Source organism: Clarias gariepinus, chromosome 23 (genome assembly GCF_024256425.1).
Source record: "Clarias gariepinus isolate MV-2021 ecotype Netherlands chromosome 23, CGAR_prim_01v2, whole genome shotgun sequence".
Taxonomy (NCBI): domain Eukaryota; kingdom Metazoa; phylum Chordata; class Actinopteri; order Siluriformes; family Clariidae; genus Clarias; species Clarias gariepinus.
In genome coordinates, this window is record NC_071122.1 from 5,937,158 (window position 1) to 5,965,093 (window position 27,936).

The 27,936-nt window shown below is 37.3% G+C and overlaps 2 protein-coding genes across 2 annotated transcripts; both read left to right on the forward strand.

Annotated features, from left to right (window-relative positions):
- Positions 1-1,575: 1,575 nt before the first annotated feature.
- Positions 1,576-12,396, forward strand: LOC128511357 (solute carrier family 45 member 3). The gene is made up of 6 exons (XM_053484186.1): positions 1,576-1,658; positions 8,214-8,457; positions 9,588-9,774; positions 10,086-10,708; positions 11,361-11,626; positions 11,705-12,396. Exons 2-6 carry the CDS (start codon positions 8,316-8,318, stop codon positions 12,113-12,115), a joined length of 1,629 nt encoding a protein of 542 aa, XP_053340161.1. The 5' UTR covers positions 1,576-1,658; positions 8,214-8,315; the 3' UTR covers positions 12,116-12,396.
- A 7,185-nt stretch (positions 12,397-19,581) lies between these two features.
- On the forward strand, positions 19,582-27,334 carry si:ch211-117k10.3 (Krueppel-like factor 15). Its single transcript, XM_053483666.1, has 3 exons — positions 19,582-19,713; positions 22,494-23,478; positions 25,070-27,334. Exons 2-3 carry the CDS (start codon positions 22,565-22,567, stop codon positions 25,236-25,238), a joined length of 1,083 nt encoding a protein of 360 aa, XP_053339641.1. The 5' UTR covers positions 19,582-19,713; positions 22,494-22,564; the 3' UTR covers positions 25,239-27,334.
- The last annotated feature ends 602 nt before the right edge of the window (positions 27,335-27,936 follow it).

The following is a 27,936-nucleotide window of genomic DNA, read 5'->3' on the forward strand; positions in this document are numbered from 1 at the left end:
ATCTCAATCAGATTTAAGTCCAGAGTAAGTCTCATTCCAAAACCTTAATTTTTTGTGTGTGTGTTTTGCAAGCCACTGTGTATATATATATATATATATATATATATATATATATATATATATATATATATACAGGGAAGCTGGTCAGAGTTGATGGGAAGATGGATGAAGCCAAATACAGGGCAATCTTGGAAGAAAACCTATTGGAGTCTGCAAAAGACTTGAGACTGGGGCGGAGGTTCACCTTCCAGCAGGACAACGACCCAAAACATAAAGCCAGGGCAACTATGGAATGGCTGCATAGCCCTAGGGCTCTTGAGCCTGGGGTCACAAACTAATAGCTAGACATCCTCCTTCAGGATTTTCTGGTACAGTGCAGAATTCATGGTTCTATCAATTATGGCAAGCCTTCCAGGTTCTGAAGCTGCACTACCACCACCACCACCATGTTTGACTGTGGGTATGATGCAACAGTGCAAAGACATGCAGTGTTGGTGTTCCTAAATTGCCTGTAGTGTGTGAATGTTCATGTGAATGTTGACTGGAGGGCCTACAATGGTCGTTTACATGGAAATAAGTGCAATGGCACCACTGGCCTCCACAGTCCCTTGATGGATATATATATATATAATAGTGAATATAATTTTTTTGCCCCTCTCTATGTTCAAGATTTTAAGAATTGTCTTGTCAATTTTAGGTACGCTTTGATCATTATCCTGTCGAAGAAGTGTCGTCCCTGCTTAAAATGTTTTCTTTAGCACTGGATGCTGCACAACCCCAACGCATAACCTTTCCACCCCATGCTGGATTTTCTAGTTACACTATTGGTGATTATGACCCAGATTTTTCCTTTTTCACTTCAACAGTTCAGAGCACTTGTTTCCAGAAAGCCTGTGTTTTACATACTTCAGACACTGACTTCTGATGGGCCTTTCATGCAGGTCATATTTTATATGCCTTCCTCCCCACCAGTACATGAAGTTCTATCTATAAAGTTTGCTTGGTCTTGGCTTGACGTCCAAATTCCCCTTAACTGACATTCAGCCTATGGAAACTGGTCTGGAAGTGCTTTAATATCTTTTTCTTCTTTCTTTCTTTCTCTGCTTCGTAAGTATCAATTAGCTTTGACTTCGGATCCTGAGTCAGCTGCTTGGAGGAGCCCATGATGGTTAAGACTAAGTATAAAGGTTGAAGGTTTAGAGAATGTATTCCACTCTGGAATTGTCATACCAGTTTTCTCCTGAAGTTATCTTCTGATTCTTGTGGAGTGAATTGTCAAGTTACATTTTGTGACTTTTATGAATTAAAAGGTATCTTTGTGTTAATATTTGGTGATTTTATATACATATTATATACACATACTATTGCACACAACTGTAACTTTTTTACCCACAACCTAGAATCTTTTAGTTTGTTCAGGATTGGTCAGTGTAAAGAGTCCATGTCAGCACTAAAAAAGCTGAACTTCAGGTTCTGCATTTGTTAAGTTCTGGTTTGTTGAGTTTTTTTTCCATCATCAGCGTTACAGACTTCCTTATTAGACTCCTCCTTTTAGCAATGTTGATTCTTGAGATGAAATTCTATGGCACAGTGTGACACACTGTACTTGTGAGTGAAGGACTGAAGATATGGATCCTCATCAAAAACTGAACCTGAATGTATGTATTGTGAATTTCTGTTCTGGTTTTATTTAGACAAAAGCTTTAAATCTAATAAATAGTTTAAGGATTTTTAGAAAGAGATGAGTTATAAATCATCTCTAAACTTACTTTACAGTAATTTAACATACCATGGTATTTTTCTATGCTCAGAGCATCACATAGTATCTTTAAAATGTTGCATAATTATACATTTTATTATTATTTATCATTTTTGATGTGAAATGCATGTTCAAGTTATAGAATAAAAAACAACTGGATACCTTTTAACAAATTTTGCATAAAAAAGTTTTTATTAAGTTTTTAAAAAATTTAGTCTTACTACTTACATGTTACTATTAAATAATATACTGGCTAAATAATAAATGTCTGGCTGAATAAATGATTATAAATATGTGTTATTAACAAATAAAATAAAACAGGTTTATCATCTATATATTATAAATATGTTCTATATTTTTCAATTAAAATAAAAATTTAAATAATTTTATATTAAAATTAAATGTAAGAATGTAAAATTAAAAAAGGGAAAAAATGTAGTTTACTTTATAAATATGAGAAACAAGGATATATACACTGTACATACACTTATTTATTTCTACATTGTAAAGCAATGCTGAAGGCATCTAAAATATGTAATAATTGCTGGGAGGGTCTTCATGAGAGACAGTTTCATCACGGTGCTTGATGGGTTTTGCAAATGCAGTTGACAATACTGTTCTTGCAAGAACCACTCCAGAAAGACATATTTATCATATTTACTTAACAATATATTTAGCATACATATTTATTTAATTTAATAAGTGTTATTTCATAGTTTTGAAATACCCAGTATTGTTGTAGAATGTAGAACATACAAAGAAATTTTCTTTGAATGGCAGCATCATTTGCAAATAAAATGTTCAAAACAGTTGTAAGCTTTTAAACAGATCACATTACATAAAGTCCTTGTATATATTGCATCCGCTTGGATCAGTTGTTCAGTTTTTAATAATTTCTTTATAGTCTTTATTATTCTTTTAAGCTAAATTAATTATTTAATGTTTTTTTTTTTTATTGATGCATGTAAAACAGCAAATCCAGTACAAAGTATATTTTTAGTTTCTAGAGAATTATGTTTAGAATTACTTCTATGTCAGTTCTCAGCTGTGGTTATGTGGTGTGTGTGTGTGTGTGTGTGTTTGTTTGAATTATAAATATTAAATTTGATTTAATTTTCCTATTTTAGTTTGCGTCAAGCAAAACATAATCATTATTAAAAAAAACACTGTTCCACCATTTTCCCATTTTTACAAACAAATAAAAGAGTCACGGACAAATCCGATAAGAATTTGCTTTTTCTTTGGTTCATGAAACATCTCTGTATCTCACACCTTCATTGCCCCAAATGTTTGGCCACAATACACAATTACACGCAATAAAACTCAGGTGTGTGTTTCTCATGCCACACAATTTTCAAACCTTCCAAGTCATATTCGTATTCATCAGTGTGATGCAATTCAGCTTGTTCAAATAGCAAAGTGCAAGAAAGCAAATAAGAAGTGTTTGATGAAACATCTGTTAGCCTGGGAGGGATCCCGAATCACAAGCTTCCCTCCATTAAGTGATCAATTTCCTTCAAAGCACTTTTTCTGTCATTGATTTTGGGAAGAAAAGATCTGACCTTTATTAAACCTTAAAAACAGTATGTACAATTTTTGAATATCATAATGGAAGGAGTCCTTAGTGTCAGTGCTTCTCTTTGCCTTTCTTGCCTCTCTTTTTTTCCGCTCATGTAGTTAAAAATTTAAAAGGGGAAAAACATCTTATGTTACCATGAAACTGCAAACTGTAAAGTCCTTTGTCCCAAAGACAAGCAAAGCACTGAGACTGAGACGTCTTCCTTCTGTCATTATATACAGTTTCTATATACTGTACGTACATGTATAGTTCAAGATTTCTAGCTATTTATCTCTAGGACAGTTCGAAACTGACCAACACTCCAGTCTCTTTTATAATGCATATGTGACAAATGAAGGCTTAACTTAATTTAAAATAAAGCTAAATGAAAAAAAATAATAATCTTTAATATCTTCTCTTACTTCTAAGCTTAAAGATGAAAATCTAAAAAGAAGGAAACGCCATCAGTCATATTTTCCGTGCATGCATTTTATCATTATATTAATTGCGGCACTCTGTTCCATTTCCACAAGTCTGTGTGTATACACTATACACCTTTTTGAAATCTGCCCCAAGAACAGTCAGTGTGTGTTTGAACAGTAGCATGGCTCGAGTTGACTTAAAGGGTGGTGTATCATCAGCAGTTGCGCAGTACTCAGCTTCCTGCACGTATGCTTGATCCTCCACTCCTTCTTGAGAACATGTTGTCAAATTTACACCACAAATAGACCACGCAGTGACGGCAGCTAGTTTTTAATACAGTGAGTTCTGTAAAGTATTTTTTTTAAGGTGAAGTTGCCTTATAATAAGAGAGAAACAGCAGTTATGCTGAGACAGCAAATTAAATAAGCAGTAATTGTTACTGTTAAGGATAGAGTCACTGAGTGGACGTTCTATCTACTTATCTATTAAAGACTCTTATTTATCCATAAAGTAGCCAGGGATACTCTGAAAGATTCTTCGTTGTTATTATACAACAGTTGCTTCTAAACAAGTAAACTGATTGAACCAAAAGCATTCCATGAATGATAATAATGGACAGTAACAGCACTGAGATGTAAGAACTATATGTATCAATCTGTCTTCCAGGTATACTACAATTGTTAATTACACTAACTGTCAGTTGTAGCAAGGGTAAAAGTAGGTCTGTATGGTCCGCAGTACTGAGGAGAGAGCAGCTGCCTGCCAAAACCTACATTTAAAACCAGACATAGAAGCACTTTCAGCAAAAGCAAACATCTGATAATGTTATATCATCTTAAACAACACACTGTCTCCTAAATCATTTTAAGCTGCCTGTGAACCGTCTGTTTGTTCTGTTCGCAGCTAACAGGAGCTACAAAGCTACCTAGCTTTTAACACAAGACCGAATCCCAAATATCTCTCTAACCCCTGTTCAAGGGCACTACTTGGTGTGTGGAACAAGGGATTGTACACTCTACAATCTTATTAATTATTTTATTTATTATATTCGCAGTTTTGTAAAATAAAAAAAAAGCTGCTAGCACCTTTTCGTTTTTTTTATGACTACATCAGTACAAAAAAATAACATTTTAACACCTAGTAGTTATAAAATAATAAAATATCATATGTACGGATATCAATATCACATATGTTTAAGTTTTAGCAGTTTTAGTGTTAAAGAGAAAATAGATATCTAGCCATTTCTACTATTTGTGGGGTACAGCTACCAGAGTCAGGATAATTTAAACATTCTACAATATTGTCATACACTAGTGGTATTTTTGTACATACAGTACTGTTTGAAGAAAGAAATTCATCAGGAAAAATGTACACTTGTGAAATCTCTTGACTGTTGACTAAGCAGGCGTTACTGTCAGTATTGCATTATTACAAATGACCTCATCTCTTTCTGAATCATTTACCGTAACAGTAGGATCTATTTTGTGAATCCTTTAAAATAATGTTTTCTCATGACACACAACTTGTTTTATTTGCAGTGGGATTCACTGCTTAGTGACGCGCCATTAGCACTGGTTTATCAGTTCTGTTGATGGGTTCTTTTATTGTTCAAAGGGTATGCTAACTAATTCCAGCTGCACTACTATACTATAAAACATTAAAAATTAAATACTATAGTACTGAATAAAGAATTAATTAGGTAATGAGTCCAAAGAATTTATGAATAAAATGTTAATTTTGTAATCTAATGTCGGTCTTTCGGCTGCTCCCGGCAAGGGGTCGCCACAGTCCACACTACAACTCGGCACAGGTTTTACGCCGGATGCCCTTCCTGACGCATCCCTCACATTTTATCCGGGCTTGGGACCGGCACTGGCTGGTGTTTGGGCACTGGCTGGGAATCAAACCCGGGCCTTCCGTATGGCAGGCGAAGCACCAACCACTGAGCCACCAGTGCCTAATTTTGTAATCTAATAAACTTTAGAAACCAATAAATAACTCCACATCATGCTGTTTCAGACAAATAATCAGTTACAGAGTTAAATACATTTTCACAGTACTATTCTTTAAAAATTTTGGCATGTGTTTCTATGTATATGGGGTAAATAATATTACAAAAATTCTATTAATGGAAAACACTCCCTTTGGTAGTAATGCTGTAGAATTTATGTTATATTATAATTATATACAGTGGTGTGAAAAACTATTTGCCCCCTTCCTGATTTCTTATTCTTTTGCATGTTTGTCACACAAAATGTTTCTGATCATCAAACACATTTAACTATTAATCAAAGATAACACAAGTAAACACAAACTGCAGTTTTTAAATGAAGGTTTTTATTATTTAGGGAGAAAAAAAAATCCAAACCAACATGGCCCTGTGTGAAAAAGTAATTGCCCCCCTTGTTAAAAAATAACTTAACTGTGGTTTATCACACCTGAGTTCAATTTCTGTAGTCACCCCCAGGCCTGATTACTGCCACACCTGTTTCAATCAAGAAATCACCTAAATAGGAGCTACCTGACACAGAGAAGTAGACCAAAAGCACCTCAAAAGCTAGACATCATGCCAAGATCCAAAGATCATATATATATATATATATATATATATATATATATAATATTTATTAGAAAATAGAGTAGAGGTAATAATTTTACCATTACTAATGATTATTTTATTATAATACAAAATAATAATAATAATAATCATAAAAAAAAAACTATAGTGTAAAACATTTAATAGTGGGCTTTGCCTGGGTCCCATTGTTCGAATATGTTCTCGCAGTAAGCTTTTAATCATGTTAACCAGTAATGATTTAGTAAAAAAAATCTACAGCTTACTAACACAGGAATGTCACACCACTGAAGCTTTAGGAAACAGTGAGGCCCTGATTTCAGGTTTAAAACTTTATAGTCATACATGATGCAGAACATTTTACACCTACAGTGTTTCATAGACATGTGGCAAACCAATCATTAGTTAGATATTTTAAATATAGTAAAGCATTGTGGCCTGCCTAAAAGACAAGAAATTCAGCAAAGAGCCCAAACATGTCAAGTAAACATGTTAAGTATGTTAAGTATAACTTAAGTCACTGTTCTACAACAGCATAATGCTGGTCTAATTTAACAAACCATATAGCCTTGAGATGATCATGTTTTTCTTATCTGTCCAGCCTATACGCTATAGGCATCACTCAACAGAGCTAATCAATTCAGCGCTTTTGCCTCAAGGTGAGGGTGGCTTACGTGTGATATACGTGTCACTCAAGAGAGGCAATTCATTTGGAGCCTTTGCCCCAAGTCACTCAACAAAGCCAAGCCCATTAACGCGATAGTTCATCACGTTTGTGGAAGACACAGAAACTACCGAAATGTCAGTGCCACTCATCAGGGCTTGCTCAAAAAAATGGGACGTACACAACGGAAACTGAACTGCACCTGAACTGAACTAAGTGAAATCAAAATGTTGAGCAGAAGTGAAGTTATGAGCAGTTCATGTATGTGCTTGATTATGAACCGCAAGTTTTTACAGTGTACTATGCATGCATCAGACTGTGGGCGTGTCTTAAATCGACTGTTGGACAGAATTTAATGAATATTTGTCAGTACGAGGTGGACTTTTTTAAGCTACTAATAAGGTACCTGCTTAATGTAAATAAACACCTGCACCAATACATATGAATTAGAAAAGTTAAACTAAATATTTTTAATGGCATCAGTTAATTTACATTTACATTTACATTTAGGCATTTGGCAGACGCTCTTATCCAGAGCAACTTACAAAAATGCTTTAAAGTTTACATCAATGGATACATACTTACACTGGGTTAACTAGGTTAATAACTAAGTGCCATGGTAATATTTTCGACGCTGAAATAACGGCGCTTTTTGTGAATTTACAATGAATTTTAACACACTAAAATTGTTTTTAAGACAAAACATCTCTTGGGCTTGACAGCCCTGGTTCATTGTATTCTCCTCCTCTTAGTTATTTTATTCAAGTCCTTGTTTTTTCGTTCCACCTCTTTGTATATGTTACTGTTAATATTTGCATTTTACCAGCATTTACTTTACTTGTCCAAGTTTAGTTCCTTGTTTTTGGATGTTCTAGTTTTGAGGTTCTTTTAGACTTTTTCCAAAGTTTAAAGGTGTTTTATTGTTAACGTTTTCTGCACTTTTCACTGATTCTGACAGTTACGGGGAAATGTATTGATGAAATTGTAAATGTAGTGAGTAGAATTATAGAAATTTAGTTTAAGAAATTTAAGAAACTGCATGAAATAAAATACTTTAAAACCAGTAGAATAACATTGTATTATTTCTTTGAATTCTCAATTTACTTCCCAATATAAATAAAGCAGGTGTGGGTGTGGTTAGTTAATAACACCTGTGACACACTGTAACTCTTATTTTCTGAATGTTCTAAAGCTGTGAAAGTAAAGTTTACTTCAACTAAGCTGTGTTTTACAGGCAACATCATGCAGGATCCAAAGTCAAGCATGAACCTCCAGATCGAGTCCAAATCCAGAGTTGTTCACCCACCAGCAGTTGAAGTGTGAAGACCTTTCGGCCATGCGTAGCAGGCTCTTGGACTTGTTTCTGGTCAATGTGTTAACATGTGGGCTGGAGATATGCATGGCTACCGGCACCATCTACATCCCCCCCATGCTCCTGGAGGCTGGAGTGCAGGAGCGCTTCATGACCATGGTGCTTGGTGAGTGAGCATTTGGGAACTGAAAAATAAATGTGAATTTGGGAAATTTATCCTAAAGGTTCACGGGTTCCTTCATCCTGCTTTAGCTTCGGCTAAAGGTTATCCATTTCCTACTTTAGATAGAAAACATTTCAAATTTTTTTAGTCAGAATTCTAACTTTCCAAAATTGCTGTTGATTGTCAAGGTTTTTGAATTTTCTTTCAATTTAACCTTTATTCCCTCCACTCAGAAGAGGGATTTTCTGAATATTTTCCCGCATATGAAGCATTTTCGGCACATGAGTGAATGAAACGCGCTGAACCGAAAACTCGTGCGCATGTTGCATGTACGTCCAGGAACCGTTCAAAACTTGTTTGCGTCAGTGGAAAGTCTGGGGAAGTCAGGGGAAGCTTTTTATTGAAGACATAGCACCATGGCTCTCAAGAATGTTAGCAAGGACAGTTGCATTTTTAAAGGTTAAATGAGGTTTAATGTCTATTAATTCATATTTTTTTAATGCAAAAATATTATTATAGTGTTGGAAATTGGTAATATTGGTAATATTTAACATGGTTAGAACATTTTTTAAAAAGGAAAAATGCATTTTGCAAAATGAAATTTTGCCTTAAGAACTTCTCTCCATAAAGAATACAATTCGCATGCCGAGGTACCACTGTATTCCAAAATTTCAACATTAAAAAATTATAGTATTTTAAAATTTTAATACAGTAAAACCATGGATTGCGAATAACTTTTAGTCTGTGAGTGTTTTACAAAATGAGCAAAAGTTTTAAATAAATTTTAACCTGATAATCGAGTGAGGTCTTGCAATACAAGTACTGTAGTAAGTACTGTATATGCTTTAGCTTTCAAGCGTCACACTATCACAACTGGGCCAATGGTTATTTTCTCTCTCTCTCTCTCTCTCTCTCTCTCGCTGCGGGATTGTGGGCAATCATCTTCCATGCTTTGGCTCAGTGTGTGTACTTGTGTAGTTGTATAATGTACACTTGTATAGCTAACATCCGTGTGCATGTACTTGTTTTTAAGTAACTGTACAGTGACAACATACAATACATTTAACATACAATGCAACATGTTTAAGCACTTTAAAACATTTTATTCATTTACATTGTTCGTTGTTGTGCAGGTGTTGGCCCTGTACTGGGTCTAATATTCGTCCCTCCACTCGGTTCATTGAGCGACAGGTGGCGCAGTCGTTTTGGGCGTCGGCGTCCCTTCATCTGGGCCCTGTGTGTTGGTGTTCTGCTCAGCCTTGTGTTAATCCCTCGTGCTTCCCAGATCACCTCTCTGTTCTCTAAACAGCACCAGTCTGGGTATGTTGACATTATATAATCATATAAAAGCATTTCTGTGAGTAAACAAGCAAAATACCAGATTGATACCAGTTACTATGTGTATCGATGCATCTCTAGTCATGAGTGAAAAAGTTCGTATTTAATGTTTTGCTATAAATACCCTTATTTGTCTTAAAAGTTGGCAAACTTTTGGAGTTAACAATGTCTTTATGCCACATTACGCTAAGTGTTATATAGGTATAAATTCCATCATTTTGTCCTGAGTGCAAATGTTTGTCTAGTAGACACTGTAATTATTTTTGGTGGTCAATGGAAATTTTCTGTTCCAGGTTGGAGATTCTGTTGTTGGTGTCATCCATCTGCGTACTGGAGTTTTGCGGTCAGGCCTGCTTCACCCCTCTGGAGGCACTGGTGTCTGATCTCTACCCTGGAGAAAAGGAGAGCCGTCAAGCATTTTCCTTCTATTCCATCATGCTCAGTCTGGGAGGATGCATCGGATATCTGCTTCCAGCTGTGGACTGGACAGGCCTAGGTGTGTCATCTTACCTGGGAGGGCAGAAAGCCTTTATCTACACACTCCTCACAGGGCTATTCCTCATATGCCTCATGACCACAGTCTTGATCTCAGAAGAGCCAACAGTCAGAACTGTGACTGAGTCGTCTAGGAGATCTCAGAGCTGGTACGGCGCATGCTGTGGGCCGTTCGGTTTGTTCTCCAGAGTGCAGTTGCTGAAGTGTGCCATGGGTAATCTGTTGGCAGTCATGCCCAGACTCTGGTCACTGTACAGTCACATTCCTAGGGTGATTGCTAGGCTGTTTGTGGCTGAGCTGTGCAGCTGGATGGCTCTTATGACTTTTGTGCTGTTTTACACGGACTTTGTGGGGGAGGGATTGTATCATGGTGTGCCCAGCGCTAAGACAGGCTCTCCGGAGAGACTTCGCTATGAGGAAGGTAATCTCTTACAACCAGTTAAACAACTTAATAATTTATTTTAAAAAATATTAACAAAAAAGTCAATATTATTAGACTGTGATGGCTTCAGGTTTTTTATGTATATATATATATTTTTTTAATGACTAAAATATAGCTACATTCCAAATGTCATATAGTTTAACCAAATTATCAACTCAATTAATATTTAAAATATTACCTAAATAAATTGTATAATATGGAACAAATTCATAGATTGATTTGTTCCTTTATTCATTAATTCTTTTTTCTGGAAAAAGGGGGTCTCTGCTTCTGTCAAATCTAAAGTATAGTTATATTTATGTTATTTTTAAAAATACATTTGGTTGTGTAGCTACAGTTTTCAGTTTACATCTTAGATATAATAAATTGCTTGCAATTTAAGGATACTCACATTTGGCAAACATGCTACTGTAGGTAATTCTAGACAAACCTAAAATGTGACTTTCATTAAAAGCAAAAACCTACATTTCATTTCCACAGAGCTTTAAACAGCCAACATTGTCTTTTAGATCCCAAATGAGAAACTCGCAATAGAACCTGTCCTTTTCTGAGTGACACCTGATTGTGAATAACCTTTAACAGTGTAATATAGAATAGAAGAGTTAACAGAGTACCTGTTTGATTTTGCCAGGTGTGCGTATGGCCAGCCTTGGGCTGTTCTTGCAGTGTGTGACCTCAGTGACCTTCTCAATACTGATGGAGAGGATGGTGGCATGTGTTGGTGCACGTGTACTCTATTTGAGTAGCTTGGTACTCCTGGCGTTAAGCATGGCTGTAATGACCGTCTCGAAGAATGTCGTCCTGGTGACTGTGATGGCGGCCTTGACGGGTTACACCTTCTGTACTCTGCAGATCCTGCCGTATACACTCACCTGTCTTTACCACTCAGACAAGCAGGTGAGCTTGTTGGAATGCACTTTGAAATGTTTTCAACCTGTAGTCGTATATGACTTTACACTCTTTTATTTCTCTTAGGTGTTTTTTTCCAGTAGCAAACTCCTGTCCAGCAAGAGTGGCCTGGTTAGTCATAAGCAGGTTTCTGCTATGTTCCCGAGCCCAAACTACTGTTTGAATGGCCATGCTGTAGCAGGAATTGCGATGACCAAACAACCTGTTTCCTCTTTACTTGTTTCACACGTTTCCCCAGATGTGGACTCCTTGCACGACTCCTTCCTGCCTCAGAGGGGAATGTGTCTGGACATTGCCATCCTGGACAGTGCATATTTCTTGTCGCAGGTCGTACCGTCACTCTTCATGGGCACCATCGTGCAGCTTTTCAGCAGCGTCACAGCCTACACAGTGTGCTCTTTGGTTCTTAGCCTGCTTGCCGTCATTCTTTCCAGCAGGATTGTCTTCACCAGGCAGGAAATGGAAATGTTAAAGTGATTCATCAGTGGTCTAACAGTATCTGTAGCATTTAAAGCTATAAATATCTGATAAAGTGCATGCTGGCCAGAGCATTGTCAGGTTTACACACAGCTGCCATGGTAAGAGGTGTGTGTTTAGTATTTTTATCTCACTCTGATGAAATTCTGAAAAATCTTATCCACTTCAAAGATAATTCTAGCCACTGTTACGTTCCCCCACCAAGTTCCCAGCAACCTTACCCACTCCTGAGGGAATCCTAAAGACCTTTACCTTCTTTTAAAGAAACCCACAGCATCTTGCCCACTGACCACTGTTGCTCACTCCTAAAGAAATTCCTACCAATCTTGCCCACCCCCAAAAAAGTTCTGACCACCAAAGGAATTCTCAACAATGTTACCCACCCCTGAAGAAATTTTGATGACTTTTGCCCATTACCAAGGAAATTCTCACAAATTTTGCCCACCCCAAGAGAAGTCTAGAAATCTTGCCCACTTCCAAAGAAATGCTCATCAATCTCTCTCTCTCTCTTTTAAAGAAATTCTCCAATCTTGCCCACCTTAAGGGAATTCTACCCATGTTGCCCATCAATCTCTCCCACTCCAAGAGAAATTCTCCCTAATATTACCCACATACAACGGAATTCCACCACTTCCAACAGACCTCTAACTAGTCTCCCAAATTCTGACAAATCTTGCTCACCCTCAAACAAACTTTCACCAATCATATCAACTCCCAAATAAATTCTCTCAAATCATACACACACCTGAAATCATTTTCACCACTACTGGACGCTCCCAGAGAAATTCCCTCCAATCTTACCCAATCCAGAGTAAATTCTAAAGATTTTTGCCAGCTGCCAAAGAAATTATCACCAAGACTGTCCACACCAAGGGCATTCTACTACACGGTAACACATGGTAACAACCATGACAGAAAATGTAATGTCTTGGGGTGTAAACCTGTGAATGTAATAACACATTGTGTAAAATTGTTCCAAGGTTCACAGGACGTTTATATCAGGAGACAAATTGCTCATTTTACTTGTAATTTGTCTCTTGTGGTCATACAGCGACTGCTATTCTTGTTTCTTGTGGCTGTTTTTTATTTTTTTTCAGTTTCGATGAGAAACAGTCGAAGCTCCATAAGCTAACTAGTTAAACACAAATTACCTTATGCACTAAGTTGTTTTTGGCTTTATTTCCAATGTATGAACTAATGTTGTAAGGGGGAACTGAAGAAAGAATTTACCACACATGCCACAAGATTGGTCCAAAAATCATTCAAACCTGTTGTTTAGATTTGTCTCATTTCTCTTCTACATAATTTACAATTAATTGTGAAAATGTTTAGCACAAAGATAAAGACTGACGATAGTTATGTGTTTATTTCTTACACCTATATTACTGCAGAGTGAACTTCTTTTCCTAATTATCCCAACTAAGGGAGCTGGGGTCATAGCACATACTTAGCTATGATACATGGTTCCTGTAGCAGACAGGGTTAAGGGCTTTGAAAGCTGGCCAGAACTGGGGTTTGAATCCCCAACCTCCAGTGACTAGACACTTTGTTACTTGCTAGTGTGAATGTATTGTTATTGGTTTTTGTTCATTTCTGTCAGAAACATTTTCTAATTGAATTTCTTAACTTATTTGAATGTATAAAATATTTATTTGGCCCTTGTGCCATGCTGATTAACACACTTCAGTCATTGAAGAGTCCTCTGTAGAGGTGACTAGAGGACGTATTAAAGAGATTGCTTTCGGGAATTGTGTTTTTGTTTGTTTTTGACATTTTACATATTGTGTAAAAGTTTAGAACTGAAATAAGGTTGTTGTGTTAAAGCTTGTTAACCTCACAGGTTCAGGAATAATGATTTCCCCCCCATTTGGTATACAAAACACTGGTACTTAAAGATGGATCCATGAGCTCTTGAGTTTTGTTCCAAGGGTGTAAATCACTGTGCAGCTTCATCAATTTTATTATTTGTAAATTGGAGCGGTATTATCTCTAAGTCAACTTAAATGTCACATCAGTTTAGATATAATGTGTCATAATTATACAACTATTAGACTGTTCATGTTTCCTAGTTGCCTAGCAACTGTGTTTATTGTTATTTATTATTATTTCAAAATCAAGAATATACAAGTTCATAGTGGTATATTTTCTTAGATGAATTATGGGACTGTGAAATGTTTTTAAAAGAATTTAGGTAATTTTAGTAAGTGTATTTTTGTGAATTTGGATGAAAATATGAAACTTACTCCTAAATATTCTAATAATTTAAATTTGATTATTTAACTTTGACTGCTACATTATTGTTATAATTCTTATATTTTGTCCAGTATATATATGCTGACTATGTAGCATTTTATCCTTTTTTTAAGGATGAAGCTTAAACAATAGACTTTGATCTATTTCCTCTGTTACATTCCAACTTGTGTATACAGTGCATTTCATAAGTGTCATTTGTGTCATAGCCAGAAAAAGACATGAACTTTATATGGATTTTGCATCACCAAAGTACACAGAGTAGTACATAATATTAAAATCAGGTAATTTGGGATATATATATATACAGTGGTGTGAAAAACTATTTGCCCCCTTCCTGATTTCTTATTCTTTTGCATGTTTGTCACACTTAAATGTTTCTGCTCATCAAAAACCGTTAACTATTAGTCAAAGATAACATAATTGAACACAAAATGCAGTTTTTAAATGAAGATTATGTTATTAAGGGAGAAAAAAAACTCCAAATCTACATGGCCCTGTGTGAAAAAGTAATTGCCCCCCCTTGTTAAAAAATAACTTAACTGTGGTTTATCACAGTTAAAAGTTCAATTTCTGTAGTCACCCCCAGGCCTGATTACTGCCACACCTGTTTCAATCAAAAAATCACTTAAATAGGAGCTACCTGACACAGAGAAGTAGACCAAAAGCACCTCAAAAGCTAGACATTATGCCAAGATCCAAAGAAATTCAGAAAAAAATGAGAACAAAAGTAATTGAGATCTATCAGGCTGGTAAAGGTTATAAAGCCATTTCCAAAGCCTTGGGACTCCAGCGAACCACAGTGAGAGCCATCATCCACAAATGGCAAAAACATGGAACAGTGGTGAACCTTCCCAGGAGTGGCCAGCCGACCAAAATTACCCCAAGAGCGCAGAGACAACTCATCCGAGAGGCCACAAAAGACCCCAGGACAACAACTAAAGAACTGCAGGCCTCACTTGCCTCAATTAAGGTCAGTGTTCACGACTCCACCAAAAGAAAGAGACTGGGCAAAAACGGCCTGCATGGCAGATTTCCAAGGCGCAAACCACTTAAGCAAAAAGAACATCAAGGCTCGTCTCAATTTTGCTAAAAAACATCTCAATGATTGCCAAGACTTTTGGGAAAATACCTTGTGGACCGACGAGACAAAAGTTGAACTTTTTGGAAGGTGCGTGTCCCGTTACATCTGGCGTAAAAGTAACACAGCATTTCAGAAAAAGAACACCATACCAACAGTAAAATATGGGGGTGGTAGTGTGATGGTCTGGGGTTGTTTTGCTGCTTCAGGACCTGGAAGGCTTGCTGTGATAGATGGAACCATGAATTCTACTGTCTACCAAAAAATCCTGAAGGAGAATGTCTGGCCATCTGTTCGTCAACTCAAGCTGAAGCGATCTTGGGTGCTGCAGCAGGACAATGACCCAAAACACACCAGCAAATCCACCTCTGAATGGCTGAAGAAAAACAAAATGAAGACTTTGGAGTGGCCCAGTCAAAGTCCTGACCTGAATCCTATTGAGATTTTGTCGCATGACCTTAAAAAGGCGGTTCATGCTAGAAAACTCTCAAATAAAGCTGAATTGCAACAATTCTGCAAAGATGAGTGGGCCAAAATTCCTCCAGAGCTCTGTAAAAGACTCGTTGCAAGTTATCGCAAACACTTGATTGCAGTTATTGCTGCTAAGGGTGGCCCAACCAGTTATTAGGTTCAGGGGGCAATTACTTTTTTACACAGGGCCATGTAAGTTTGGATTTTTTTTCTCCCTAAATAATAAAAACCATCATTTAAAAACTGCATTTTGTGTTTACTTGTGTTATCTTTGACTAATAGTTAAATGTGTTTGATGATCAGAAACATTTTGTGTGACAAACATGCAAAAGAATAAGAAATCAGGAAGGGGGCAAATAGTTTTTCACACCACTGTATATATATATATATATATATATATATATATATGTGTGTGTGTGTGTGTGTGTGTGTGTGTGTGTGTGTGTTTAAAGCTATATTAAATAACACATTTTAAATCACAGGTGTTGTGTTTACATTTCATTGCAACACATTTCACTCCGGTTATCAATAGAATGTCACATACATAAGCCTACTTTATATGTTAGGTGACTTTAAGTAAAAAAAATTGTGTGTTCATGAGACAAAAAATATGGCAAGGTAGACCAAATTTCAGTTATGTAGATTAATCACAAATCTAAAATTATTATTAGTAGTAGTAGTAGTAATAGTAGACACACAAAGTTTAAAAGCAATGCAGGACAATACAGTACAGGACAGTCTGATCACGGTCACTCAAAAGAAAATGTCTGATGCCATTTCTTCCTTAAAGATGATGGACCATCACTATACTTCCATGTTTTGGACAGTTCTTATTTTTTTTCTAGTATTGTCATCTCCTTTGTCTCTGCTCGATACAGGGCAATAATTTGTAATTCGACTCTTGTTAAACAGGGTTACATCTATGCCACCACACAGGACATGTCTTCTGACATGGTTGTTTAAGAAATAAGAAGATACTCAGTGCATCAGTAAGGGTTAAATTTAGCTTGTTGCCAGCTGAAACATATCAATCACAGCAGTCATCATTAAATGGAAAGCTCTTAAGTATTTGTTAGCTTAAATCCAAGTGACTTTTTTTGACCAGGCAGTTATTTAAACTGAATGCACATTGCAATATGCAGAGTGCTTCTGACATATCCTAAACACACTGTGTATATATGATGGGGTTTCGAGACTAGTTTTTATAACATGTCACAGCACCAACATTCATTAATTAATCAGTGTGCCAAAAAACATTGACCAGTGTAAATCAGAAACTGTGCAGCTGGAGCTACTCTAACCACATGCGTTACCACATCTGCGATTTCATCATGGAAAGAACTGCAAGTTAGAAAAAAGAGCGAATATGAAATTCTGCGTGAAACTGGTCAAATCTGCCACAGAGACGTTTATCATGATTCAACAAATTTACAGCGAAGTGTTTTGAGTGGCACACGAACCTTAAGAGCGAAAGAACATCCCTGGAAGACAACAAGAGATCAGGAAGACCTTCAATAAGCTCAAGCAATGAAAATGTCAAAACCATTCGGCAACTTGTGCATGATGATCGTCGGCGAACAATTATGTGTGATTGGAACATGCGGCGTGTTGATGCCAAGTATGTCCCCAGGTTGCTGACACAGGAACAGAAGGACCTTTGGGACAAAGTCTTCAAGGACTCAGTCAGTGTGCCATGGATGACCTGTCCTTCATGTCAATGATCATTACCGGTGACGTAACTTGGGTGTACAACCCTGAGATGAAACAACAGTCTTCACGGTGGAAAAGCCCATCATCCCCACGACTAAGTGCATGCTCTTGATCGTTTTCAGCGTTCACAGTATTGTGCATTGGGAATTAATTCTCAGGTGCTAGACCGTCAACAGTGAATCTGAGGGAGGACATGAGGCAAAAAACAAAGCTTGTAAACAGAGCTTATCTCGAAACTTTTTGATACCATCTCATAAATGTCCTAAAAGTCTTGATTTGTGTATACTGTTGGAATAAGTGATATAACAGAAGATCCCAGATTCTCCTAATGTTTGTGCACCTACTTTATATGGACAAAATTATTTGGCTATCTGCAATGAAATTGTATCCAAATACATATACTTCAATAGGGAGTTGGTCCCCCTTGTGCTGCCATAACAGCTTACACTCCTTTTGGAAGGCTGGGCACAAGATTTTGGAGTGTTCCTGTGGAAATTCGTTCAGCATTTATGAGGTTAGACGATGTTGGACAAGAAGGTATTGAATCTCCATTCCAGTTCATTCCAAAAGTGCTCTATGGGGTTGAGGTCAGGGCTCTGTGCGGGCTAAGTTCTTCATGTCTTTATAGCCCGATCTTGGTGCACTGGAGCACAGTCATGGTGGAATAGAGAAGGGCCTTCCCCAAGCTGTTACCACGAAGTTAGAAGCATAGCATTGTCCAAGATGACATGGAATCCCGAAGCAACACCTAAATTCAATAATCAACAGGTTTAACCAAAACTTTTTACCAGTCGTTGACTTAAGTGTTTGTAGAAATAGTGAAAAAGTTAAAGCTTAAAATATGCTGATAATAAGTTTAATGTAATCAGTGATATTATTTCAGGGTAAAGCACACATGTCTGACTGTCTTTCTGTATGGAAAAACTTTTTGCCTTATTAATACAAAGAAATTATATTCTGCAAAGTTGAGTATTTTGCGCCTTGTTTACGCTAAGTTGAAGTTCTTTTATCGTCAGGCAAATAAACTTCCTACTTGATAACTGGAGAATGAATCACAGATGAGAAGTTGAAAAAGTAGATTGCAAAAGTAAAATTCACTTATACCACTTTAGCGCTGTTATTTCAGCATTGAAAATATATCCCAGTAAAAAATATTTTTTCTGTTTAATATCTATTGGTGCAGGAGTTTGTTTACATCGATCAAGTAGCTTATTAGTATCTTATTATAAAGTAGATTATTAAATCCAGCACATAACTGTTTATAACATCGCTTTTACTCAACATTTAGATTTCAGTTATGGTGCAGGTAAAACTTCAGATATCTAAGTACTGCCAAAGTTTCACTAGATTGTGTCCAGCCAATTTTATGTGATAAAATTATGTTCTAATAGATATATTTGAAGCAATTATATAGGAGAGGCCGTGCAAATCCTGGTTTTAACCTTCCAGCAGGATGAATAAAAAATATTTTTTAAAAAGCATTAAATGTTGTGATGTAATTTGGCACGTAACTGTTCATAACCTCCCTTCTTCTCAACATTTTGATGTCATGTATTGTGCAGGTTTAAATTCAGGCAAAGCCAAAGTTTCATTAAATTCTGTCTGAATTTGCAGGATGACCGAAATTTTTCAATGTATGAAACATAAAGATATCACTGACAGAGACAGCTATGACCAATGTACAGACAAAACCATGCTTTTATTTATATAGATGTATTATTTATTATTAAAATGTTCCTAATAAAGTGGCCGAGGAGTGTGTCTGTCCAAGCACGCGCCCTGGCTCTGTTTTCAGTATGTGGCCTCGTGCTCTCGCCTGGCTTCCCTCAAAATAAATAATGCATGAAACGTGGCGGAGTGACCAATCAGACGCGCCGTCTCAAGGCGAGCCTCCGGAAGCGCAGCCAATCAGAGTGAAGGAATCGGATCCGTGTGGTCATGTGACGCGGGCCTCCGAGAAAACGCCAACATGGAACCGAGGCGAGGACGAGTTCTTCAGCTGCATTAGTGCGATAAAACGACCCGCGTCCCAGACGACTTTATGTTTTATTACACATCGGTGATCTCCAACCGTCTCAGTGTCGAGGTAATTAGTAACAAAGCGTCAGTTTTTTCACCTTTAAATCCTTAAGGAGGAAAGTCGCACGCGGGGTGTTTAGGAAAAGGCGGAGGGCGCGCGCTTCTTGGTGAGACTGCGCAGAAAATACGCAGGTTTCTTTAAAAAAAAAAAAAAAATTTTGTGATTTTGACCCTGCGACGCGTGTGTGGGATTGTTTAGGGAGACTCGTTTTAACGAGTTGAAACCTTTCCTTTAATTCCGTCGCGTTTTTTATTCCGCAAAACGTCACGCGAGTCCGGAGCTCTGACGCACTTTTACCGCGTGGCAGCGCGCGATATGCGCAGACAGACTTTTAGAAAGTAGTGACCTTAAACTAATAAAGGTGTTTTTTTTTTTTTTACATAGGGCTGAAAAATCACATACAGAAACTATCAACAATATATTGTATATGTATGATTATTTCATATTTAGAGGAACAATCTTGTCAAGATTTCTTAAACATAAGACTGAGTGTCTGATGTTTAAAGCTTAAACATATTGTGGCGATGATGAATACTTTCATTTAGGCTATAAAACGCAGGTTGCAAAATTATTCGCACCCCAGTCTGATGCTCTGTCGGTGCCAATAATTCTGACCTTGACTATAATGAGGTTCTTACCTTTTTTGATGTTGTCATTGTTCTGTATATTAATTCCACTTGGACATTTTTCTTTTTTTTTTTGGGTTAATTTTGCATTTGAATCTTATACTATACAGTGGTACATCAGCATACAGATAACTTGTTCCAGACACCCAAAAATATTACCAATTTCCAACACTGTAATCATATATTTGCATGTAAAAACAGTCATAACATTTGGGTAAGATATGTCAATGAAGTAAACTATAAAATCAATCATCAGGACATTAAACCTCACTTAACACTTAACTCCCTTTCCTTCTTGCTAACATTCTTGGGGCTCATGGAGCTTCGTCTTCATTAAATCTTGCACAAACCGAAAAAAAAGTTTTTTTAACCTCTTCTGGACCTACACGCAACTTAGCTGGTGTTCGCTTTGGTTTTGTTCGTGTGCTCATTTGCTGAAAATTATTTGTATGCCGAAGCAAACTTCTTGCAAAATTTTATTTTTTAAGGTGAAAATTCTTAAGGTGTGGCATTCGTACACCACTGTAGTTTAATGTTTGCGTTCATTGCATAATTATTGGCACCACTGTGTGTGTGATGGTGCCAATAATTTTACTCACTTTCTCACTTACTCACTCACTCACTCATCGTCTATGCCACTTTATCCGGTATTCAGGGTCACGGGGGGCCTGGAGTTTATCCCAGGAGACTTTTGTACACACTGACCAGGATGCTAATCCATCGCAGGGCACACACAGAAACCCGTTCCCACACTACAGGAAATTTGGGAACGCCCATTGTCTTTGGACTGTGGGAGGAAACCAGAGTACCCTGAGAAAACCCACCAAGCACAGGGGAAGAATATGCAAACCACATGCACACAAACCTGAGGCTGGAATCTAATCCCTAACCCTGGAGGTGCAAGGCAACAGTGCTGACCACTATGCCACTGTGCCGCTCGATAATTTTACATTTCAGCATATTATAGAATAAGAGGTTTATTTATTTTTAATGTTTAGATTACAGATATTAAATTACACAATTCGTTCTGGAAGTGTGCTTGTAATCCAAAGCACTCGTATATCGTGGTGAATTTTCCCATAAGAAATAATGGAAACATCATTCATAACCTAAAATCATTCGACAACCAAAAAATTATTTACATAAAAATGTAAAGTAAAAATGAAACAAATTAACTTGCACTTTAACTTTGAAAATAATTGTGACGGAAGTAGGCCGACAGAGGATGGGGGGCTACTGTGTAGGACGGCTTTCTCAAACACACGCACACACTAACAGAATCACTCGTCTCTGACAGAGAGTCTCTATCGGAAATCTTCTTTAACAAGGAACCTTTCTAATGACCCTTGCTTTTGCCTCCATTTGAGGATTTTGCCGAAATGTGCGATTGCATTATCATTAAACAGATTCATCTCCTGCTACAGTTTTTACATACTTCTTTTTTACTTTTACGGAGGCTGTCGTTGCAGTACAGTTGCTAAAGAACATATACTACATTTGAAAAAGAAAAACGTGATTCATCAGACCAAGCCACCTTTTCTCCATTGTTCCACGGTCCAGTACATGCCCATTGTAGGAGCATTTGGTCATGGACACTGGGGGGTCACCAGCTACGCAGCTCTGTACACAATAAACTGTGATCCATTGTGTGTTCAGACTCCTTTCTAACAGAGTCAGCGTGAACTTTTTTAGCAGTCTGTATTACAGTATCTCTTGTTTAGAAATGGACCTTTGGGAGCTTATGATCCCATTACCGTTTCACTGATTGTCTGTCCTTAGCACTTTTGCTTGGTGCTACTGCACAGCGGAAACACCACACACCACCTGACCCAGCAACAACTCTGACCCAGTTGTCTAGACATCACAAGCTGGGCCTTGTCAGAGTTACTCAGATTCACACGCTTGTTTTTTTTTTCCTGTGTAAACTTTGAAAACAGCAGATATATTTTACTTTTCTGACAGGTGCCATTGTTAGGAAATAATCAGTGTTATTTACGCCACTTGTCATTGGATTAAACTTTATTAGTGATCAGTGTAAAAGAATATACTGTTCACATTTATGTTAGCTTTACATTTGTATTAATATTACATTAACTCTGAAAGGTTTTATATGTTCTTCATTTCCACCATAATTTTGTTTCCTTTTTTTATGTGCTTTAGGAGTATTAAAGCAAGAGGTCTGCAGTAGTATACTCCCTCACTCACCTGCCCTTTTTTCACCCAGACTGTAAATGGTTTCATTAGGTGATAAACCAGTGGCCATTGCAAATGACTCCCATATGCTGCTCACACTGCCCTGCATGGAGGCAGGAGGCAGCGAGGGGGGCAGTGAAGGAGGCAGCTCAGCCTCCTGCTCCAGTCCTGAGACAGGTGGCACTCCCACAGGTTTGGGTGAAGAAGAAGAAGAAGATGAAGATGGAATCTTGAACTTTGACTTCACATTGGAGGATGTTTCCCGACTTCCTGATTTTACCTTGCACGTTTCAAGCAGCTTCTCTCCGACGCTTGATGACATCGAGGAGTTCTTAATGGAAAAGATGGATCAGGTGGAAAAGGGCCTCGTCATTCCAGACACAAAAACAGAGCAGGTTGTTGATGAAGACGCGCTGTCTCCTGCAAGTCAGCAGAACAGTACAGAAGTCAAATCTTGCGCGCAAGCACCGGCTAGTCAGGATGCTAGTGCTGCAGCTGCTCCAGTGATAGTTGGAGCTCCAGTGGTGCTTCAGATTCAGCCTGTGCAGATCAGCCACACGCTTCCTCAAATAAACACCCCTGCCAGCGGACTTCGGGTCGCCCACCTGGTGCTGGGTGTCCAGGGTGGCCAGAATGTTGCCTTGCTGTGCCCTCCAGTGCCCTCTGCGACTGTGCTGCCTGTTGTCGGTGAGACCGGATGCCAAGACCAAAAGTATGTAAAGATCGCCCCCCTGCCCATCGCATTGAGGGCGGTCGGCATAGCAGGGACCAGCTTGGTCAAAGCCATACCTCCACGCCCGCCCCGGTCCTCCACTGAAAACTTGCGTGTGCACAAGTGTTCACATCCAGGGTGTGAGAAGATGTACACCAAGAGCAGCCACCTGAAGGCTCACTTCCGCAGACACACAGGCGAAAAGCCATACATGTGCAGTTGGCCAGACTGCGGCTGGAGGTCAGACTCAATACTGTTCTAACTTTTTAAATGCATCTATTTGGAGTTCAGATTTAATTATTAACATAATTTAATATTGCTACATATTTATTACATATATATGTAACATATTTGTTTATTTTATGTATCTGTTATAAAGAACTATATGTATAGTTTCACTACTGTGAATACATAGTATATCACAATAAATTAATATTATAGTCAGTTTTAGAAGTAATGGCACCCTCTAACAGAACAGAAACAGAATACTGGTCATCAACCAAATGTGATTGTGTGCTGGGGGGGGGGGGGGGGGGGGGGATTAGTAATTTTGAAACCATGCCCATTATAGGTGAATAATTGCAATTATAGCAAATAAATATTCCTAATATTCTACAATAAGACTTAAGATGTAGTTTTTAATGTAAAACCAGCCATTTTAGAAAAGTGCAAATTCAAATGAGGTGCCAATCATTTTCAAAATACAGTGGAGCCTTGGATTGCAAGTGACTTGGTCTGCGAGCGTTTTGCAAGTTGAGCAAAATCTTTTAAGATTTTGCCTTAATAAACGAGCGAGGTCTTTATATAAACGTAGTATGCATGTGCTTTGCCTGCTGAGCATCACATGATTACAACCAAGCCAATGGTTCTTCTTTTGCACCTTGTGGGTAATTGTCTCCCATGCTCCGTCTCAGTGCGAGTGTGTCACTCGTATCGTCAACATCCGTGCGCGCATGTACTGTTTACTATAACGTTGTGACCACATGTGTGCGCGCGCGTAAAGTAAAAGCAAGTGTCATTAGAGAGGTTCCCTTGTTAAAGATCCAGTTTTTAGAGTCTTTCTCTATTAAAGAGCAATGATTAGTGTGCGTGTGAAAGTGTAGAAATTCATCCTACACAGTAGCTTCCTCCTTTTTTCTCTCCTCTCGTCTTCACACATACACACGTGCGTGCACACTCACATACACGCACACATACTAACGGAAACACTGCTCTGTCAGGATCCTTTACAGAGTTAAAGTGCAGGTCAATTTGTTTTAATTTTTTCTTTATATTTTGTATTGACTATTTTTAAATAAATAACTATTTTTGGGTTGTGGAACGAATAATCAGAGTTTCCATTATTCGGTTTTCATTTACGAGTGCTTTGATATACAAGCACGCTTCCAGAATGAATTATACTCGCAATCCAAGGTTTAACTATTAAAACTAAAAAAATATTATGTACAATATTTATATACATTTATTTTTACATTTTCCGTTTAAAATGTTTTTTTTTTTTTTTTTACTTTTAAAATTGGGGGTGCCAATATTTATTACTTAAAACAAATACAGGAATTAAATTGCACAATTGCTAATTAAAAAAAAGATTATTGTGTTTTCATGTATTTAAAAGCAAAAGATCCTTTGTTTTAATAGGTTTGCTATTGTTTATTGTGTATTGATTGTCATGTATTAAAATTGAGAGTGCCAATATTTTTGGAGTTGACTGTAGATGTATTTAAGTATAAGATTTCAGTAATTAAATCTCCTTCTTTAGGAGTTGTGTTTTATCCTTCCTTTGTGTTTTATTTTAATGTTTATTAATTTTATTTTTTATTTCATCTTGTAGATTCTCCCGGTCGGATGAATTATCCCGTCACCGCCGCTCGCACTCGGGAGTCAAGCCTTACAAATGCACGATGTGCGACAAGAAGTTCGCCAGAAGCGACCACCTGTCCAAACACACCAAGGTGCACAGGAGCCCACGCGCAAGCAGACTGGCCAGACCAAGCACATGAAGCAGCACGATCCTTCCACAAAACCTGGAAAAGCTAGATTTTCCATTGTATTTTTTTTCCTTCCTTCCTGCTTGGTTTTCTCCAGATCTCTGCTTTTCTCGGTGCTAGCGTTGGCTAACTTGAACCTCAGGGATGTGATTGTTCAGCCCCGAAGCAGATTTGCGCCGCACACATCTCACTTTCCCTTGTACGATCTTGGTATTTCCAAGCAAAAATCCGAAGTGAGGATAAGCAAGGTGCTAAACGTGTGAATATTCCCTAGTAATCTGAATCGGAAAGACTTCCTACGAGCTCCGAACCCCAAACTTGAGCATGTCTCCAGGATGCCTTACATTTACAGGGGTGTCTTTCCTAAGCATCATGTATACTTGCTTGTAAAGGTGGAAAAATGTCTCCTATATTCTATGTACGCTAAAACCGAGAACCGATAATAATCCAGATGTTTTTTTTTCTTAAACATGCACTGCCGTGCCAGCTTGAATCAGATAATCAGTTCTTCGTTATACACATATAACGATATAATATATCGTTATACTATCATAAAACAGTATCTAATGTTTAGCACTTAAGGTGAGGTTTAAAAATATCCTGCCTCTGAAAATCAATGCAAGATCCAGTGTGATTGGTGTTTTGTAACTTGATGTACCTTACTTTCTTCCTTTTTTTTGTTACTAATGCCCGATGTTACTGACTTTCCTTTCTCTCTATCTTTTTTTTTTTTTTTTTTTGCTACTCGTCCTCTTTACGGCCCAATCACATACCTGATTGAACCAAATCATGTTGAAGTGCATCTGTTTTGTGCCTCGTATCTCTTTCAATTTGTTGAGAGAGGCTAATGCCAAACCAGAGATCCCGGGTGGGACTTTTGGCGTATGACATTCACTACATTTAAGGAATTAAACCGCTGACGTACTGTAAAAGCACACATAAGCTAAGAGGGAAGAGGGATGCATCGATACGAGAATATCGTTACCAGTTGAATATTGGGCTTATTTATTCATACTGGGGCAAAAACAATTACCAAGTGAGGTAAGACTAATGGTTGTTGTCGTGTGAATGGGCAGATGACAGAGATGGCTATGTATTTTTTACGATAATGCAATGCATTATTCTCCTTCAGTACGAGTAACCTTACAGACAACACTAGCTAGGCGATAATGAAACATGCTAGGAGAGTGAAAATAACAGCTCTTACTCAGTATGATGTTCTTGACAAGCAGCCAATGAGCGATCTGACACGATGAAAACAAAAATCTACTTTAAATACAGTTGTACTTAGGCATTGTTTATCTTTACCCCAAAATCTGCCCTTCTCCAGCTAACTATTGTAACTAGCTAATGCACTTAATTTAAATCACTTAGCTAACATTATAAAGAACAAACCTAGTTGCCTAAACACAATGCGCTTTTCATGGTCGCTGTTTAAACCAGAGAAGCATCGTACAGTATAGAGCTGTACTTCTGTACTTGTAGTATCAGTATATGTATCTGTGATGTTTATATATTTTAAAAGAAAAAAAGGTGCATCGATGCATCCCTGCCAGACAATAAATAAAAACTTGAGCAACGTTGATAAGCTATGTCTAAGAGCGGAGCTGTATTGTATTTCGATTCATCGGGAGCAGATGATTGTTTCATATTTTATCAATTTTAATTAAGCTATAGTGTTATGAATGTTAATCATAAATCAGTGAATCTTTTTTCTTTCCATCTTATAGGTTCTATTCTCTATCAAAGAGAGCTGATCAGTAGCTTATAAAGCTTCCTCACTTTTGCCTTTGCATTTTTTTTTAACATCTGGATTTATGGTTATATCAAACTTTTCTTTGTTCTTTAGAAGAGTCATGAGCACAAAGGTGCCTCACTTGGTGGTGCTCAAATGATGAGGGTGCTTCATGTTGTTACTTTTTCTGTTTCAATGCTGTATTTAATACGCCCTTGCCAACTTGCCCAGGGTATTTCACCTTAAGGCAGTGTAATTGTCAGCTGTTAGTCCAGAAGTCGCTGTGTTATGACAAAACAATTGATTAGATAAAATGCCAAACAAATCTGATTTAAAACCCAGAAGTGTAAATAACATCCATGATGTTATAGATTTTTAAAAAACCTGAAAAATCTCTTACGTTACAGTAGCTGTAAACAGTTACTCCATCACTGTCCTTTCTCACTGTTGCCTAAAATTAATTTAACAAATATTTAATGGTATAAACATCACAAAGTATAAATCTCTGCCACAGCTTTGTCTCCCTGTTACCAGGCACTGACACTGGAGACCTATCAACTAGTGCTGTGGTATAAGTCAAAATATCGAATGTTGAAGATGCTGCTAATCAGATAGATAGATGGATTGATCCTAATGCATCTCTACATTTTAAGTTGGATACACTGATAAAGTAAAAACATTAAGTCTGTAGGTAAAAGTGTTAGTATTAACTGTAAAAATTAAATACATAATTAGAAGTTACAATATAATATTCATATTGTCCTATTGTCTCACAATACACATTTCTGTGAAATCACAGATATTGTGATCTGTATTTAGGTTTTTTATTAATTTTTTAATGAATCTTACCTTGTACTATTTTTTTAAAATTCGAAATTTTTATTCTGTTTAAACATCATCTCTGAATGTGTAGTGTTTTTTTTATACACATAAAATCAGCTTGGTTCCCTGATTTTTATTCAATTTGATTCCTGT

What these genes read in the sequence shown, in the direction of transcription:
- si:ch211-117k10.3 (XM_053483666.1), top strand. Translation starts at nt 22,565, where the DNA reads ATGGTTTCATTAGGTGATAAACCAGTGGCCATTGCAAATGACTCCCAT. An exon ending in TGGCCAGACTGCGGCTGGAG is followed by an intron (nt 23,479 to 25,069) that starts GTCAGACTCAAT and finishes TTCATCTTGTAG; the next exon opens with ATTCTCCCGGTCGGATGAAT.
- LOC128511357 (XM_053484186.1), top strand. Translation starts at nt 8,316, where the DNA reads ATGCGTAGCAGGCTCTTGGACTTGTTTCTGGTCAATGTGTTAACATGT. An exon ending in TCTAAACAGCACCAGTCTGG is followed by an intron (nt 9,775 to 10,085) that starts GTATGTTGACAT and finishes TTTCTGTTCCAG; the next exon opens with GTTGGAGATTCTGTTGTTGG. An exon ending in GAGACTTCGCTATGAGGAAG is followed by an intron (nt 10,709 to 11,360) that starts GTAATCTCTTAC and finishes TGATTTTGCCAG; the next exon opens with GTGTGCGTATGGCCAGCCTT.